Here is a 17,911-nt window from a genome sequence, read left to right as displayed (position 1 = left end):
ACTGCTGGCATTTGACATCACATCTTATCACAAAGCTTCCACTGTGCTGAGACTCGTCTTGCTGCAGGAATTTAACTGGGCAGACACATTTGCAGAGGCTTTGGTAGTCTGAAAACATTTAAAGATCTTATTATTTCCTTTCCACTTCCAGACAAATGGCCAGCACACATCCTCATCAGGAGCTATTGCTGTGGACACAGAGTGGGCTTAAAACTGCTGGCAAATTCCAACAGCTTCTTCATTTCACGTTGGAAGGTTGGTTTTCTCCTGTCAAGGCTAAAGTCTGTGTGGGCCCATGGTTCTGCAGCAGATTAAAAATGGGCAGTTCATATTTGCAAACTACAGGGTTTTAAGATATGTAATATCAACAAAATATTGTAACAATCGTCCCTTCTTATCAAAACTCTGGAGATTTCATTGTTCTGAGAACAGTTATGGTCAAATGTTTTATTTCACTAAGCAAGTCTCTTAAGCTGAAGAACTAGAAATGTCAGGATAGCCTGCCTTTGGGAAGGAGCTACACTCTCACATATCTTCTCAATTTAAAGGCCTTCTCCTGTGCAAGTCCTCAAAGAAAGCAAGAGCAAAAGTCAGGAATTCCATGGTGTGTCAGCGGCTGCCTGTTGTAATTCTGCTTTTGACTAGGAGATTGTTATGTTTCTACTGGTTTATAGCTAACTACTCCAAAATCTTTTTTCCTGTGTTTGTGCACCTCAGCAAAAGGTTGCTCTTTTTAAATAAGAGGGGTTTGAGCACAGCTTTCACAAGCAATGTAACAGGAGAAAACACAACAGAGCAGAACACGTCACCAAAATTTGAAAGATACAAAATTCAATACTAACCCATCTAGCAGGTAAGTCCTGTAGAATGTGAAGATCCAAACATCAGGCAGCAGGACAGAGACAAGACAGTAAGAGAGGGACAGAGATTTGGGTGGGAAGCAAACATCAAAAAGTTAAAAATCATATTTATATTTCATTATTTCATGAAGACACATACAGAACTATTTGTAAACACACAGATAGAGAATCACAGGGTTACATAGAACAGAACTCACCTCCTCTGACCCCCAACCAGAACCTGTCAGAGCTGCTGACAGCACTGAGTGCAGGCACCTGCAATGCTCAACCTTGAGACTTTTTATTTCTAACACAGATCTTTACTCCCTCTCCTTAGAGAAAGTTATTATTAGACAGTAGCCCAGGGAAATGATTACAAAGTTTTAAGCTCTTCTTTCTCTATTTGAACTCCAGTAAGATTCTCAATACACTGCTCAATACAAAAGGGGAATTAACAGAAATGCCAGTGGCACTTCAAGTCTGTTTGGAGCTATTTGTGCTCCACCTCCCCAGCTGTGCTACAGCCTAGTTCAGGAATAACTGGAGAAAAATGCAGTCCTAGATAACTGGAATTACTTCAGGAAAATTAATTCAGAAATAGGAACATTTTTGAAGTCTGGTGTTTCAGGGCTTTTCCTTTCCCTGTAGCTATTAAGGCCTCCCTCAAATCCCAACTGCAGGGAATGAGCAAATCCTGATGTGCTGTTTTTCAGGAGGAGACATTTAACAACTTTGACAGTCCAAAGAGATGGAGGATGCACACAAGTACTACCTAAGGGATTCTCTAAGGGCAGGTCCTGAAAAGACAAACTATACCTGGTCTCCTGAATCCACTGATGGAAGGCATTGGCATGCTGAGCAAATTCCTGACGCAGTTTGTCATTTTCTTCCTGCCTTCGCTGTTCCTTCTGCAGCTCCAGTTCACGTTCCTGAGAAATGAACAACAGTAATTTCAGAGAAATAAAGGGATTGGTCTCATCCTGTAACAGAAAGGAAAACCTAAAAGCATAGTTCTGAGCCTCAAAACAACACTGAGTGCTTGGTGTCCTGGATACCTAGAGAAAAGCATCTCAGGTGGTAATTCAGAACTGAAGTCCTGAGAACTACAATTGAAACAGCAGTTGCTTCACTGCATAGCAGAGAAGTTACAGTTCTATTCAGAGCAAGGACTTCTGTTACAGTTAGGAAGTGAGACATGTGCTTTGCCTTTGGAAGGACCACAAATGGAAAATCATGAGAAAAACTGACAATAGCACAAGTTTATAGTTAACGGCAATTTTTCTTTGCTCATGAACTTCGAGATATTTTGACTGTATTATGGTGACAAACTCTTATACCCATTATCTCAGAGAACAACCTCCAGGGATGACTGAATGGTCATAAAATATAAAGAGACTCTTTCCCTCACTGACTTGCCTTGATAATTTTCTGCAGATTCCTCCAGGTTTCTTCAAGAGCCTCCATAGTGAACCAAGTGTAGGGGTTGGAGGCCACACGAAAGCTCTTGATCTGGCGATCAAGCTCCGCCAGCTGGTTGAAATCAGCTTGGGCAGAACTTAGGGAGGAACGGAAAGCGTCATGAGCTTCTCTCAGGGCTTTGATTTCTTCCAGGGAGTTGCAGCGCACAGGATCCGTCAGGTCCTCCTCAGCGTTCTCAAACCAACTGTTGAAGGCAGAGGCCTTCTTTGCGAAGGTCAGGAAGAGATCCTCAACCTTGAAAAGAGAAAGAATCCAGTTGTTCAGTAATGGAAATATTCTGTATGAGCTCATCTGGAATTAACATGCAAGAGTTTGCCTTGCAAGCATCTCAGAAATTCTTACGTTAATTCTCCAGGATCTCAAAAATTGTTAGTTGCAAGTGTGTATTTTTTATCAGCCCCATGGTTGGCCACTCACCTTTCTGAAATGCTCCTGAGCCTCCAAGAGTTTCTTTTTCCTGGCAGCAGAATTAGCCAGTAGCTGATTCCAGCGTTTCATCAAGGAAGCATGCCGGGCCTCGATGGCCTTGGACTGGATGTGCTTGGCTGCAAGCAGCTGGTCTTTCAGAGCAGTGATGTTTGCAATTCCCTCCTGCTGGAAAGCCTGAAGTCCAGCATCAAATGTTTCCTGAAGCATTAAAAGAACAAAAGGTATTTGAGATTGTATTTTTCTTTAGCCTTTCCAATACCCTGCATATATTTCAAATATGGATTCTTGTGTGTTTCACAAGAGTTCAGCTGGTCCCTCCCTCAGGGGGTGGCAGCAGCATCAGCACTGACCTGTTTGGTGAGCAAGGTTTGCACTGAAGAGAGGTCACGTCCATAATCATCTGTCTTCAGACTGTTTTCCTTCTCTCCTGGAAAATGAAACAAATTTTGCAAAAATGTCATATCTCCATCTCAAACATTCCCTCTGTTCCAGATCAGGTTACTACAAAAGCATAAAGCAGGGAGAGCACTGCTGATTACTCTGGGCTTAAGTCTGCTTGTTACAACAGCACATAAGGAGATACTGGAGACCTTTGGAAATGAAGGAGCTTAAGGTTTGTTTGTGACCAAATATTGTACAGAACATACCTATCCATGACTCCACCACATCTGCTTTCCAGTTGAACTGGAGGAAGGCTGAGTTCTCATCCAATTTGGCTTTCCTCTGAGCTGCTGCTTTCTCCAGATCTGACACCTTGCCTCTGAGCCCCTTCATCTTGGCAGTGATGTTTGCCTCATGGTGATTGTTCTATGTGACAGGGAAGAAAAAAAATATAGCCATCCTGTATGATGTTAAAGTCATCTGAGGCATTCAGGACGTTGGTGACAGAGCAAGGACTTCAGCTGGAAGATACTGTCTCAGAAACAGCTTTGAAAGCAAAACACCATCACAGCTTATTCAGCCACAAAAAATTAATAAGAGCTCTTTTCAAAGACATGACAGAGAAGAGAAAGTCTACTGTAACATGAAGATGTCCTGGGGAGCCTTTGAAGGTTTCTCTTTACTAGTTCATGCTCACCTTTTTAATAAGATCCTCTCCATTAGCACAGACATCATTCACTCTGTCCTTGTGGACAGTAAAATCAGTCTCAAATGCCTCATGCTTCTTCAGCAAGCCCTGCAAATACAAGACACAGGCACTTCTAAAAATAATTTCTCACCATTTATTAAAAAGTAATTAATTTTATAATTTAGCATAAACTTATTCTGTCAAAAATTAATCTTAGCTGGTTAGCACAACTTACTGGTTTTCTGTGGACAAAAAGAAACAGACTGACTTCCAATCAGATGTTAAGAGATGCAAAGCTACATCAAACTAAAAGTAATTTCTACAGGAAATAACATTATTGGGATGCTTTTATAAAGTTAATTTACATTTTTTACAATGTAGGACTTCAAAAGGAAGAAACAACTTCTAAATTGTAAAGACAGTTAAAGAAAAGGTTTGTTATGCTCTAACCAACAGTAATGCAACAATAAAGTGCTGGCAACTTCCTGCATACCTGGATAGCAGCAAGTGTGTCCCCATAATCCTCGCTGGCTACCAGTGTCATTTTCTCATTGATCCAGGCTTCTTCTTCCTCAACATTTGCTACAAACTGCTGATACTCCAAGGACTCCTCCAGACGCTGGCCCCTGTGTGGGGAAGGTAAAACTAGTCAGGGTTGCTTTATGGCACTGAGATGTAAGATACAAAAACAATGTGCAGAGCCTGAACCTTATCATTCACACTTCACTCCTCCAGCAGCAGCCATGGCTGGAGCTCTAGGAATTCCTTGGACTACAAAGCCTGCATCTGCCAAAGAACTGAAGCAAACTCTCTCCCAACAGTTTCTAATCAGGAAAAATCTCCTGGTAATGGATTAAAGCCAGCTGATTGCAAGCCTGTGGTTTCCAACTGGTGCAAGAAATGGCTAAACACAACAAACACCTCAAAAAGAGGCTCATGTTTCTACTGAGGAACATTGTCAGTAGTCTTGTAGAGCCTGTGATCAGTGACAGATGCTGTTACATCATATTACTAATACCCCATACTCTGAAATTCTGTAAATCTGATCATTATGAGTCCATGTAACTTTGAATTAATACTGAATTTTATAGAAATTCATACCTAGCAGCTGCCAGCTGTTTTAACTCTTTCCAGTGATCCACAAACTGAGCCAGTCTCTGCTGTATCTCCTCCTTTCCAATTGTGTTGTCATCTGAAAGCTTCTTACCCGTGTCCAGGACACCCTAAAGAGAAACAGTTATTGGAATATCACCTGCCTTCCTCATGTGCATTGTTTGGGGTCCAGCAAAACTACTGCTGTCTTTCATCTCTTCCACATTCATTATAGAGCAATCTGTCATGGGGAGAGGCTTTTACCTGGATAGCAGGTTCATGGGCAGCTAATTCTGCTTCTAAGCGCTTGTGTTTCTTCCTCAGGTTCTGCACACCAGTCAGGTCTCTGCCATAATCCTCTGAGCTAACCAGCAGTTTCTTCTCTCTAAATTCCACAGAGGAGAGAGAAAGATAAAATATGAAAATTACTTCTAAGTTCCAAACTGACAAAGAAAACAAAAAACCCCTCAGATACACAACTGCTCTGCCTTGCACAAAGATCTTGGATGCATATTCCTGTGTGAGGAAAAGGTGAGGAGAGGACCCATCATTTATCTTTGAAGGAGAGTATTCCTCTGTGCTGTTTTCTTTTTAAAAATATAGATGGTCTTTTGTAAAGTTGTCAAAATTTTGTTTGTTTTAAAAGCATGACAAAAGAAGTGCTCTTATCTGAATGATTTCTATTAGCCTCATGTCTTTCCCCCCTCCTGAGGTACTAACACCAATGTGGAAAGACCATTTGATTAATGACAACAACTGGCTACAATCACGAAAGTATTTGAAACTGAAAAAGGTAGGAGCATTCCCAAAAAGACTAGAATGAAATGTCTGAGTCTAAACAGTGTTTTTCTGCTTACTGGGACTTGACCAAAGAAAACTGCAGATAAGAAACCACACCCAAAGCAGTTTTGCTGGACTCCTATAGATGTACAGTTGTTGGAAGGGAGCTCTAAAGCCACACTAAAGGATGTGAGTGACATTGGCAAGCCCAGAACTTCCCAAACACCCACTTGATCCAGGACTCCTCGTCATCCATGTCACGGAAGAACTGGTGCAGGCGGTGGCTCTCGTTGAGCTTGGCGCGGCGGGCGCTGGCCATGCCCTTGATGCGCTGGAAGCGCCCGTTGATGGTCTCGCGTTTGTCCTTCACTTGGGACGTGTCAAAGGCACTGCTGGTCATCAGACTGTCAGCCTGGCTGTTCAGGTCCTTCAGGCGGTCCTGGATACAGAGAGGAGAGAGAGCAGGGATGGCTCAGAGCTCGTTTCTGTGCTCATTATGTCAGGATGAAAATAAAAATCTGACTCGCAGTCACAGGTTTTGTTAAAAACCACATTTCAACAAGTCTGTGACTGTAGCAGGTATCAGGAGCTGTACCTACTACGATTTGTCTTCCAAAACTAAAAGGGAAAGCAATACCTCATGAGCAGATATATCAGCTTCCAGTAACTGGTGTTTTTTCAGAAGGTTGTTAACAGATGCCAAGTCCTTCCCATAGTCTTCAGATGCCAACAAAGCCTCCACCTGGGGATGGAGAAGGAAACATGGAATGAAGAACAAATTGTGTTTCTTTAACCCCTTGAAACTATAATGCTTTAAAACCAAGCAAATTACTTCTCAATTTTCTACTAAATCTTTACCTTGTCACCTGTTTAATACCTAAAAGCTTCTATGCAAATTTGCTTCTTCTCACCTTATTGTTCATAACTAAAAACACATACACGACAATTCTACTAGTAATAAGTCTTTTTTTTTTTTAAATAAACCTAGACTTGCTCAAAGGTAAACAGTGCTCCACAAAATCTAACATCAGCAAAGGTAATAGAAACTGAAAAAAAAATGCTTTGCAAGTAATTAACTCCCATCTTATTACCTCAGAAAGCCAAAAGTCAAAGTCCTTGATGCCAGTATTGAAATTCTGTTGCTTATTAGCTTCTTTCAGTTTCTGACTCTTCTCTGCTGATTTCTGTACCAGGAATTGCCACTGGTCAGCCAGGGCAGCCAGGCGTGCCTGTCAGAAAGTGGGAAAGATAAGTAAGTGTCACAAATAAACACGAAATAAGTTCTGATCCATGCAAAACCAGAACATGGTGGAAGTTTGACTGTTGATTCCAGGTACACAAGTTAGAGTCACTACTTTGAGCTGCCCAGTTATAATTTACACCTCAATCACAGGATCAGAAAACTTATCCTCTTTGAGACCGAAGCAGAATGATTCACCTGATCTGCACTGTGTAATTGAAATACAAAAGCTTCTATAAAGCAAGATTTGTTCTAGAGGGACATTTTCCTGCCTCAGTTACCAAAACAGTGCTCCAAGCAAAGCCAAGCAAGACTGGAAGCTGCCCACCTTGACGGCGTCCTCGCTGCCGGCGCACGCGCCCCTCTCGATGAGGGAGTTGCCCATGTCGATGACGCCGCGGATGCGGTCGGCATTGGCGTGGAGCTCAGCTTCAAAGGCCTGGTGCTTCTGGTGCTTGCTCTGCAAGAGTAAACCCAACACCATCAGGCTCTGCACAAAGGGCTCCTCCATTGTTCTCATGGGCAGGGTTGTCATCAGCTTTGTGCACAGGCTGAGCTGAAGTTCTCTGTGGGTAGGGTATTTACTGCTCGCTCCAGTGGTTACTCTCATTATCTGAGAGACCACCAAGTTTTGACCTGGCAAAACTGTGGGTGAGCTGATGCACAGAACTCTGGCAGCATGCTCTGCATTTCACAGGTGCCAATGCAAAATTCCCTGCACTGAGCTGAGCTGTTGCTGCAGTAAAGATTCCTAGTTTTCAATGCAGCCCTTTGAATAGCAGCAGTTACATATACCCTGAGTAGAGTAGATCATCCTTTCTACTCCAACAGTACCTGCACAAATTCCTACTTTCCTTCCTAATCTATAGGTAATTAACAGAAATCACTGCTCCAGCTTATCTGCTTTCTGCACAGTTGTGATATTAGACATGCACAGCCCATTATATATATATATAAATACTGAATTAACTTCTATCAAAACGTAATTGAATTATTTGGTAGGAATTTTTCACTGCCAAGTTGAGAGCACCATGAGAACAACAGGAGCCTTGGTGTGGGAAGGAGAGTGCAGCTCTCATGTATCCATGATCCATCCACCCACCAGGAATATGACAACAGCACAGAAGTGACAAGACAGATTTTGCAAGTATAAACTGGAAATGCTAGTGACATTGGACATGGGTAGAGAGTGTCCTAGAGAATGGGATGAAAGGAAATGTTAGATCAAAAATAAAAAAGGAAAAATACTATAGCGCTGGTATGAGAAATTCTGCATGAACTGCTTCATTTTGAGAACTGTAAACCCCAAATCCTGACATTATAAAAGCATATTCTTCAAAGCTAGATCTACCAACTTGGAAAATTCAATTTAAAAGCTGCCAGTTGCATATCTCCATGTAATTACCATGACAACAAATTGCAGACAAGCCTTTCTAGTTTAATATAATTTTTTTCCAACTAAAAAAACCAGTAATTTAATGTACCACACTCTGAGGTGACAAATTATTCCTTCATTTCTTACTCGTTAGCTTCCCCTTTCTTTGTTCTATCTTCTCCCTCCACATTTCTTCATTTTACTCCACTTCTTGGATTTTTACAAGTGCTGTCAGCTTTCCATCTGGTACATCTCTTTTTCTGGAGTGTTCCTTCTGCTTTATTCCCTTCGATGCTATTGCAAGAACTAAGCCAATCAAGATCTAACATTTACTGAATCCTCCATCTTCAGCATTTGATTCTACAAACACAAGCTCACGAATTTGACATTACGCCCTGCGTTAAATCATCACAAGTGATGACCAAACAGCCAAATTTCTGAAAAAGGGGGACAGAACCCCATTCTCCTATGGACTAACTCCTAAAAAAGCCTAAACTACATCATTAACACAGCATAAATTAAACAGATCATGCAGAACACCTGCAAAACAAATACATAAATAAATGATGCTGAATAGGAATGAACAAAAAAGCCACACCCATAGGACGAGGATCAACAGCTGTACCTGGATGGAGGTCAAGAACTAATAGAAGAAACAAGAGATTACATGAACTGATGGATGGAGCAGCAATCAGAGCTTGGGCTTACACAGAAGCTTATACAGAGAAAATAAATTCACATACCAGGCTAGTCCAAACTACTTACCAGCAGTTTGGAAAGCTATAAAACAGATTGAGAGAAGTAGTTCAGTGCATTCATACTACTTCATAAACCAGAATTAAAACATAAGAGATAACTTTATTCCTTAATACTGAAAAATAAATGAGATTTCACATTTTATAATGTAAAAGAGTTGAGACACAAGAATTCCATTTCCTTATTGCCTAGATGCTGGGACAGAGACAGAACAGCCACTTCGGTTTCTTTAGGAAACTTTCTGCTGCAGATACCACATATCTTATTAATTATATGCATGAATAATTAATTACAGGCATGAATAATTACTAACCAAGTCCTATTTTGGGTCTCCTTTCATGCATAATGTAACTTCCATTTTCTCCTTGTTGAAAGGAGAACATGTCCAACATGATGCACTGTTCTGTCATCTCTGAACAAGAACTCTTCAGCATGGATTTTCAAACGAGAGCAGGCCTTGCAAAGTTAACAATGATATTCTGATTTTTAAGCCAAGAACCACATTCACCTGGATATTTGTGGGATCCTTATAGGACTCATCACTTGCAGTCTGAAGCTTTTCACTGATCCAGGCTTCTATTTCATCCACATCACGACTGAACTGCTGGAGGGTCTGAGACTCTCCCAGCTTCGATCTCTTCTCAATCATTTGGGCTTTCAGACGAAGCCACCTGTAGTAATTTGACACATCCAATGAACAAAACACTAGAACCACACAAGGCATCACCTTCAACAGCTACAGAACATCCCCAAAGGGGATTTTCAGGCATCTGCCTTCTCCTCCCAGGCAGCACTGACCTGTCCAGGACCTCGTTGCGTCTGTTGGCGATGACACCCTTGGCGTAATGATCTGCAGCAATCAGCTGGTCAGCAAAGGACTGCAGGACAGCAATTTTCTCTTCCTATTCAAACCAGAAACCATGAATTAGAACTGGGGTTCCCTAAAGTCAAATGATGAGCAGTGTCTTGAACAGAACAAGCCTTTTTATCTTCTTTAAATTTACATTACTGGGACCCTATGAAGGAAGTCTCTCTTCTGCAGGACAGCAGAGTTCAACTTGGAACACTTTTCACCTGTGGCTTTTAGGAAAAGGCTCTTTTGGGCTAAAAAATTCAGCAGTATGATCTCTCAATAAATCTAGGCAGTTTTCTGCTACAAAAAACTGGAAATATACCTTTTTCTGCCACAAATAAAGGGAAATAGTAATTTTAAATCAGTAGATTTACACAAATACTTGCCACTATTTCTGCACTGTTTGAGGCAATGGAACACATCCTGATCTGCACAAGCTGCTTCTAAACTTCTGCAGCGAATTCCACATGGCTCAATATTTGGAACTGAACTTTAGAAGCCATACATAGCAGAACTTCTTTTGCTAAATGATTCACATGAGAAAAAGGAAACTATTTTCCCCTTACTTCAGCTACACTTCTCACCTGGACATTGATTGCTTTATCAAAATCTTCATGTTTCTTGATGAGTGCCTCCACACTGTCCAAGGAGTCTCCTTTATCCTCTGTATTTAAGAAAGCCTCCCGGGCAGCCATCCAGTTTTCAGCTTGCTCACAGTCCCGATGAAACAGCTGGGGAGAAAAAAAATCCAAAGCATGAGCTCAAGAGCACTGTTATCACCATGAAATTGTAAACTTTTTAATGAAAAGAGGAATCATTTTTCTTATCCAAACTGTAGCAGAGCACCTGTAGCTCCAGGCACTGGTCCAGCATCATTCTGCGCTGGACCCAGGCCTTCTCCAGGTCTGTCCGTTCTTGGTCCAGAATATCCAGTTTCTCCTTGATCTCTGGGCTGGCATAATGTCCATGGGCAAGAAGTTGCTGTCCAAACTGCTCAAATGCCTGGAAAGTGCCAGCTCTGGCATCTATTTCCGTGCGGTGCTCCTGCAAGGGGCAGAGATGTGCTTCTCAATGACCAGAACTGGAACTGATCTATTTTGGAATTCTAATTGCAAAGTGTCAGAAAAAAGAAACATTTGTTGATGGTTATGATAAACTTATCTTTAACATACCTGGTGTCTTTCCAATAAAGCTTCAGCTCCAGTCACATCCTTTGCGAGTTCATCTGAGGAGACCAGGCCCCGGATCCCATTGATCCAAGACATGAGGTCCCTGTGAACATATAGTAATAGGGAATTTTTCCTTCCCTCCACTGAAATAAATCCCAACAGAGAGAACAGTCCTTTTCTGAACCCTTCACAGAAGTATTCCTGTGGAACAATGAGCCATGTATACTTCACTAATAATAAACAAACTGAGAGGGGGAATCACATCACTACCTGAAGTCACTGAGGAAACGCTGCAGGTCATGAGAATCTCCCAGCTTCTCCTTGCGCTGGTCAGCACGTTTTCCCAGACTATTCCAAGCCTGATTGAGCTCAGTGCATTTTTCTTGGAGATCTTCAGCAGATTCTGGATGTGACTGGATTAGGCGCTGGGCAGTTTCACCAAGAGAATTCACCTAGGATTAGAGAAAGGGAAATGAACACAGTGAAGACACAGAGCACTGCAATAGTTCAATCATTTCTGGTAGATAAAAAGAAAGCTTTTGGGTTTTCCTCCTCAGAATCTCACCTTGTCTCCCAGAGCTGCCAAGTCTCTCTCAAAGCCTTCATGTTTGCGCTGCAGAGCCTGAACACTGGCCAGGTCATGCCCGTAGTTGTCTGTATTTAATGCTTGATTCTTTTCCTCTATCCATTCTTTGGTTTCATCAGCATCTCTGATTTAAAGGAAGGAAAGGCAAAAAGAATTAAAAGACCACCCTCCTCCACTGAACAAGCTGGGAGTTGAATATGAGTTGTTTAGAGCAGGTCCTGGTATATTTTAGAATTCTTGATAGACAAAGCATTTGAGTTAAGACCAAACAAACCCCTCACCTGTGGAATCTCTGGACCTCATGGGCACTGCCCAACAACTGGCTCCTCTCCTCTGCCAGCTGCTGCAGGGATCTCCAGCGCTCATTCAGCTCCTGGATGAGGGAAGTGAAAAGTCAAGACTGGCCTTTTACTACAGGTAAAGGTTACTAAATTCTGCTTCATTCCAGAAGAATGCACAAATTCAGATAGCTTAGTTAAATAAAAGAATTTGAGGGGCTTCTCCTGAGCTGTAAAACCAAATGATTTTATCTATATAAGACAGTGATGTAACTTGAGAAGCAAATGCTTTATATACTACTGCTTCTTTCAATAAATTGATTCAAAAGAGTTTATAAAGCTTAATGAAAGACAATGACTATGGAAAAGAAGGGTAAAAAATGTTCACAAGTTCTAAATCAGGTAAGATAAAGTTGTGGAATTACCTTGATTGAGTTGAAGGTTGCCACAGTGTGTACCATCAAACGTGCAGACTGTGTGAAAAGGCAGAAGTAAAAAATAAAGCATTGAAGTCAACTCTAACCAAAAGCACAACCAGACTGAAAAAAAAGTCCTTAAAAAACCAAACAGAAACCACTAAGAAAGATAATGTAAGTAAATTACAAAAGCAATTAGGACTAATTGGTTGTAATTCCTAAGTCTTATAGAGCAGAGTAAGAATAGTCAGAATTCACAAGTAAGCACTGTCATGTTAGTGTAAACTGAAGCAAACAAATCTTAGTGAGGGCAAAGAGGAGGAAATTCAAAGGCAACATTCAATACATTAATTAAAACCCCCCACAACCTCAATTTGCTAAGTTACTATAAGACTCTTAGAATTCAATGTACATGTTTGTAATTTGCTAAAAAATACTTCAAAAGTCACCTGTTCCTGGCAACATGGCTGCATTTTCTGTCAAAATATTTCATACTAACCTGGTTTCCCCACATTCACACAGCTTAAAAGATGTACAAGCAGCTTTAAGTCTAACAGGGTGGATGCAAGACATAAAACATGGGAATGAAATGCTAGGGAAAACACAGTGTTGGATAATTTAAAAAAATATTTAAGATATTTTTGTGCTTTAGCAGATGACAGCTCTTCCATTGTAAACCTCTAATGAATGGAGAAAGGCTTCTTCTAACTATTGCAGTAAATAAGCTGGAGATGACTAATGGGATACAGCATATTTCTAACTAAAGGAGTATTGACATAAATGGTTTCGACTTTGAGGAATAAAAACATTTTTGTTGTAGCAAGCAGAAAGCAAAGAGCTCCTGCAGAGTGAACAAGGGATTATTCAACATCTACTGCCCAGAAACTGGAAACCCTCATACTACATGCTCAAAACTAAACAGTTTTGTAGCAGAGAGGTAAAAAACAGGCTGTTGAGAATTTCTATGGCACAGGAGAAGCAAATGGTCTAAAAAAGATGATATGCTGTAATTATTGTTTGATTTTCTTTTTGTGTGCTACTAAGCAATGACACCTACCTTCCAAGGAGAGGCTGTCTTAGAATCAGTTTCATCCTGTTTGAAAATGTGAAGAAACAGGTTTAAATATGAAGCAGAATCTAAAACTATCAGAATACAGTAAAAAAATCTTGAAAATATCTCTCTGTTCAATCCTTAAAGGAGTTAAGTACATTTTTTCATGCAAGTATTTGTATCAGTTTGGGTTATGCTGCTTGCTTAGATCTGTGGAGCAAGACACTCAGGAAATAAAGGGATCATAGATAAGATAATCTTTGAATGTCCATTCAAAGCCATTAGTGAAATCCATCATGGAAATGAGCCACAATTATGGCTGAACTTCTCCTTGTACATCCCAAACCTGTTACAATTGCCACTCCATCCACCTCAGAAATCAACACTTACCCTGGGCATCATCCCATAGACTTCCTGCAAAGGAGACAGGACAAACAATTTGTTATTTTCTAACAGAAAGAATGATTTTCCAACATGGTTCACACTTAGCTGGCACAGGATAAAATTACTTAGCACAAGCACGTAAAAAGCTGGCAAAAAACCACAAATCAAAACAGAAAACCCACAAACTCCCTCCACTCTGAATTGCACTCTATTTTTCTTTTTCCCTAGCATTCCTCACCCATTTTCCTGCAAGTAAAAATACGCTAAATTTCAAATTTATATGAAGCAAAGTTAATGCATGGATTCTTCATTACTTTTATTATTATTGTAAAGACTTTGCATTCCTAAAAAAAGAAAGGAAAAAGCTTTAGCTGCTTCTGCAGTTTGCTCTAGCATTACTACAGAATATAATTCTAAAGGTCTTCTTGGGATGGCCACATTAGACAAGTGCCTGAATCTTGCAATGCCAGGCAAAGACAACAGACAAAAGAAAGGAGGAGAATCTTTTGCTTCTTAGATATGAATAAAGCAGAGAAAAAGAGCACCTGTTGCTGTACTGCTTGTACTTCATCTGCCATCAGCCCTTCTGACTCCAGGTCCTTGGCAACCTTGTTTATGTCCTTCAGGCGCGACTCGTTGGCTTTGAGATCCTACACAGAACAGGGAAATATCCCAGCATTAAAATTCACCCAAGCAGAACATGTGGAACAGGGTGGCTCCCCAAGAGAGCCCAGTGTGTGAACAGCAGGAATTGAGCACAGTGGCCCTGAGTTCTCAGACAGCCTGTGCCAGGGAATCCCAGCAGCCAATTTTTTTTTTTCCCCCCCATATCTCAGGGAAATAAAACTACAGATGGAAACCAAATACATCTTCCCTTTCAATAGGAGTAACTTAGCTGAAGGTTATGCTTTACACAAACTGAAATTCCTCCAAAGCTTGGCAGACTCTACTGCAATGCGTTGAAAGAGAGTTTCAGCTCTCTAGGAGCTGGGAAGCATGGAGCAACCTGGGGAATGTAATCAAACTGAAGACACTTTAATATGGGATTCTCTATCCTCACATAATTAAATTTAAAATTTTATATATGCCTTTTATGGACCTTTTATGTCCATTCAAAGTCATGTCTCCTACTCAGCTGTGAAGAATTGTCATGGATACATGATCAGAAAGCCTGCAAAATTAACACACACATTATGCAGCATCACAACATACCTTCTGAAAATCATCAAATTTCTTCTGCAGAACCTCCACCTGCTCCAGATCAGCACCCACTTCCTCACTGGTGAGTGCTGCTTCCTTCTCATTGATCCACTGCTGGAGCTCGTTGGCTTCACGGAAAAGCATGAACTTCTTGCAGCTTTTTTCCAACATGCCTTTACGTTTTTCTCCCAGCTCCAGGAGAGAGTGATACCTGTGACAAGCAGGAAAGGAAAGCAAGGAACAATCAGATGGAACTGAGTCCAATCACAGGAATTTCCTAAGTTCTGGGGTCCCCAGAAATGGGGAATCCCTGAACTTATGCCCTGTTCCACTACAGGATGAGCTACTCATGTGCAGTTGGGAATGAAGACTGTCCATGTCTCTCCTCCACATGGATTGCACACCAAAATGGGAACTTCCACATGCAACACCTCACTGGGCAAATGCAAACCCCAATCACAGCCTAGACTAGGCTAGGCTCTTAAACCACAGTACCACTGAGGGGCAGGAATGATTCCAGAGCCTCTTGCTTGCCAAGGGATATTTTCCTAGAGTACATCAAGTTTGCCATCAGGTTATGAAAATCCACCAGCCTTCCAGCTTTAGGACATAAACATCTTCACTAGCCATTTTCCAGTGCAAAATCTGCTGAATGTTTAAGCACGGTGTGAATCTTTGATAACACACCTATATTCAACTGGGAAATCCATGAAACTCATTTCATGTACATTTTTTGTATCTGTGGCATTATCAACATGAGTGATATTACTCCTCCTTTACATTAGAACAAAGTGAAACCTCAAAAATTTTTAAATTGGTCTGCACAGGCAAATAAACCAATGAAGACCAGCCAGTTATTTAAAATCACCTTGTAATCAACTAGACACAGATGATCCTACAAGAACTTTTCCAAGCTATTGCTGAAAAAAACCCAAGAGCAGTTTTGCAGTCACTGATACTGAATTACAAATCTCTAGCAATGCATAATGCCTGTTTTTTAAAAACCTGCATTCAGAAAAACCACACTTAATACTCATTCTTATTTTAACTCTTCCAGAAGATGAGACATTTTAGCTGCATCTGGAAGGATTTTTTAATGTCCTGAATCAGTTTGGACATTGGTCTACCACAGTGATCAACAGCAGCAATAGATTCTCATTATTAAGCACATTCCTTCTGATGTTATTAAATCAAACAATACCAGACACTGCTGAGGTACCTGCAGGGGCCTCAGATGGGGAGGTTTTCATTTCCTACCCCAAAGCACGAGGCCACATACTGAGCAGTTACAGCCTCCCAGCTTGAGGAGTTCAATCCTGCAGCATTTTCCTAACCAAAAGCACAGAGATGACAAAGTCTCCTGAAAACATCCTCAGTATGATGGGCTGTAATAGCTGTATACCAAACTGATAACTCAGCCCTCCTTCCATGGAAGCAGGGTCTTTGTGGCTCCCTGTTTACTGTAGCTTATGAGTGGGCAGAAAGGAACTAAGAATCTTTTGTATTAGGTTTAAATAGAAACTTTCTACCCTGACTTGGAAACACTTGTTTTGAAGCCTGCCCTAACTGCAGCTGTTTGCCTCAGCAAACAACATTAAGTATTAAGTACTTGTAAAGCTCACAGAGGATCTGGGGCAAAACTCTTTCAGAAGCAAACCTAACCTCAGAGCTGTTTTGCAACACTTGAGAGGTTTACATAAAAGTGTCACTTTTAATTTTCAAGAAATACACTTGCTATGAAAAGCCAGGCACAGCCAATGAACACTGTGGCTTTGGATTTCCCAGCAACTTCCACCAGTATAATGCAAACTTGATATCTTTTCCAGGAGATATGAACACAGATTTCAAAATTTAGTTAATGTTAAACTGAAGGAATAATCATCCTATATAAATAATGTTTTTTGAGCACCCAGCATGAATGTTACTTTATATGATAAACCATGACAGCCCCACCCTTCCCAAACTCTTAAGACATTCAGATGTGATGCAATACTTGGTAGATGTATTTTATACATATTTATATAAACAAGCTAATATATCCATCTGCACCCCAGAAAATGCAGGAGATGCTTTTTAAGGAAAACAGTCCAGATAGCCCTAAAGCCTCTTTGGTAAGCAAAACCAGTGTGATGGAATAAACATGAACCAATTCAGCAGCACAGAGGTGCCCAGCAAGATAAGGAACAGAGGAAACACAGACCACCACGTTCATCTAAACTAATCCTCCTTGCAGAAATGGCCTCCTTCACGTCTCTTTGGAGCAGCGTTCCCAAAGAAAGAAACAAGGGAGGATGAGCAGTGACAGTGTGGAGACAGTATGGTTTAGGAAAGGGCTAATCCTACTCACAGTTCTTCGACCTGTTTCATACGCAGAGATACACTGCCGACCTCCTTAGTAATGAGAGTCCTGCACAGACAGGGAGCACAGCAAATGCATGCGAAAAATTAGTCAGATTAACAAAAATAATGAAAGCAGCAGCTCCATCCATGGCTGGTCTGTGGTAGGAGATGGGTAAGAGTTCACATTTAAATGGAGAGAATTAGGTGTTGTTCAGAAGCAAAGCAAATCAGATCAGGAGTACAATTCATGTAAGGAAACCTCAGCAGTACAGTTGAGCTCTCTCTATCAGGTCTCCTCATTTCCTCATTACTGTGCCATGGATTGGAAACTAAAAGGTGGTCCCCTCTCCTTGGCTCTAAAATAAGGCACCTTGTTCTGGTTACTAAAAGCCATATGCAAACCCACGGAGGGAATGATTATCATTAAAATCCTGACCAAAGTGCCACAATTCTCCAGCATTTTTTCTTCATGCTGGTAAAAAGGTTTTTTGCTATGGGTGGGTGGGTGGGGGGGGGGGGGTGTTTGTTTAATTTTATTTTAATTTTTTAATTCTAGAGCTAAGGCTAGTAATTAT

The 17,911-nt window shown here is 41.0% G+C and overlaps 1 protein-coding gene across 4 annotated transcripts in view; it reads right to left on the bottom strand.

The window, feature by feature from the left end:
• Nucleotides 1-17,911, bottom strand: part of SPTAN1 (spectrin alpha, non-erythrocytic 1) — a 45,690-nt gene that overhangs the window by 5,315 nt on the left and 22,464 nt on the right. For all 4 annotated transcript variants that reach the window (XM_084219652.1, XM_084219655.1, XM_084219654.1 and 1 more), the window contains 27 exons: nucleotides 15,009-15,207; nucleotides 14,342-14,446; nucleotides 13,803-13,826; nucleotides 13,419-13,454; nucleotides 12,371-12,418; nucleotides 11,949-12,040; nucleotides 11,647-11,791; nucleotides 11,352-11,533; nucleotides 11,085-11,184; nucleotides 10,759-10,956; nucleotides 10,497-10,643; nucleotides 9,858-9,961; nucleotides 9,568-9,730; nucleotides 7,257-7,388; nucleotides 6,780-6,917; nucleotides 6,326-6,430; nucleotides 5,919-6,127; nucleotides 5,173-5,293; nucleotides 4,918-5,039; nucleotides 4,310-4,442; nucleotides 3,826-3,924; nucleotides 3,395-3,554; nucleotides 3,098-3,174; nucleotides 2,736-2,945; nucleotides 2,256-2,552; nucleotides 1,656-1,768; nucleotides 843-860 (listed from right to left, as the gene is read on the bottom strand). In XM_084219652.1, the coding sequence (XP_084075778.1) occupies nucleotides 843-860; nucleotides 1,656-1,768; nucleotides 2,256-2,552; nucleotides 2,736-2,945; nucleotides 3,098-3,174; nucleotides 3,395-3,554; nucleotides 3,826-3,924; nucleotides 4,310-4,442; nucleotides 4,918-5,039; nucleotides 5,173-5,293; nucleotides 5,919-6,127; nucleotides 6,326-6,430; nucleotides 6,780-6,917; nucleotides 7,257-7,388; nucleotides 9,568-9,730; nucleotides 9,858-9,961; nucleotides 10,497-10,643; nucleotides 10,759-10,956; nucleotides 11,085-11,184; nucleotides 11,352-11,533; nucleotides 11,647-11,791; nucleotides 11,949-12,040; nucleotides 12,371-12,418; nucleotides 13,419-13,454; nucleotides 13,803-13,826; nucleotides 14,342-14,446; nucleotides 15,009-15,207 (3,477 nt within the window). The remainder of the gene's footprint in view (nucleotides 1-842; nucleotides 861-1,655; nucleotides 1,769-2,255; nucleotides 2,553-2,735; nucleotides 2,946-3,097; nucleotides 3,175-3,394; nucleotides 3,555-3,825; nucleotides 3,925-4,309; nucleotides 4,443-4,917; nucleotides 5,040-5,172; nucleotides 5,294-5,918; nucleotides 6,128-6,325; nucleotides 6,431-6,779; nucleotides 6,918-7,256; nucleotides 7,389-9,567; nucleotides 9,731-9,857; nucleotides 9,962-10,496; nucleotides 10,644-10,758; nucleotides 10,957-11,084; nucleotides 11,185-11,351; nucleotides 11,534-11,646; nucleotides 11,792-11,948; nucleotides 12,041-12,370; nucleotides 12,419-13,418; nucleotides 13,455-13,802; nucleotides 13,827-14,341; nucleotides 14,447-15,008; nucleotides 15,208-17,911) is intronic.

This window comes from Fringilla coelebs (assembly GCF_963513975.1).
Source record: "Fringilla coelebs genome assembly, chromosome: 21".
NCBI classification, from domain to species: Eukaryota; Metazoa; Chordata; class Aves; order Passeriformes; family Fringillidae; genus Fringilla; species Fringilla coelebs.
Note: the sequence above shows the minus strand (reverse complement) of the source record. Positions and strands in the feature narration are given on the sequence as shown.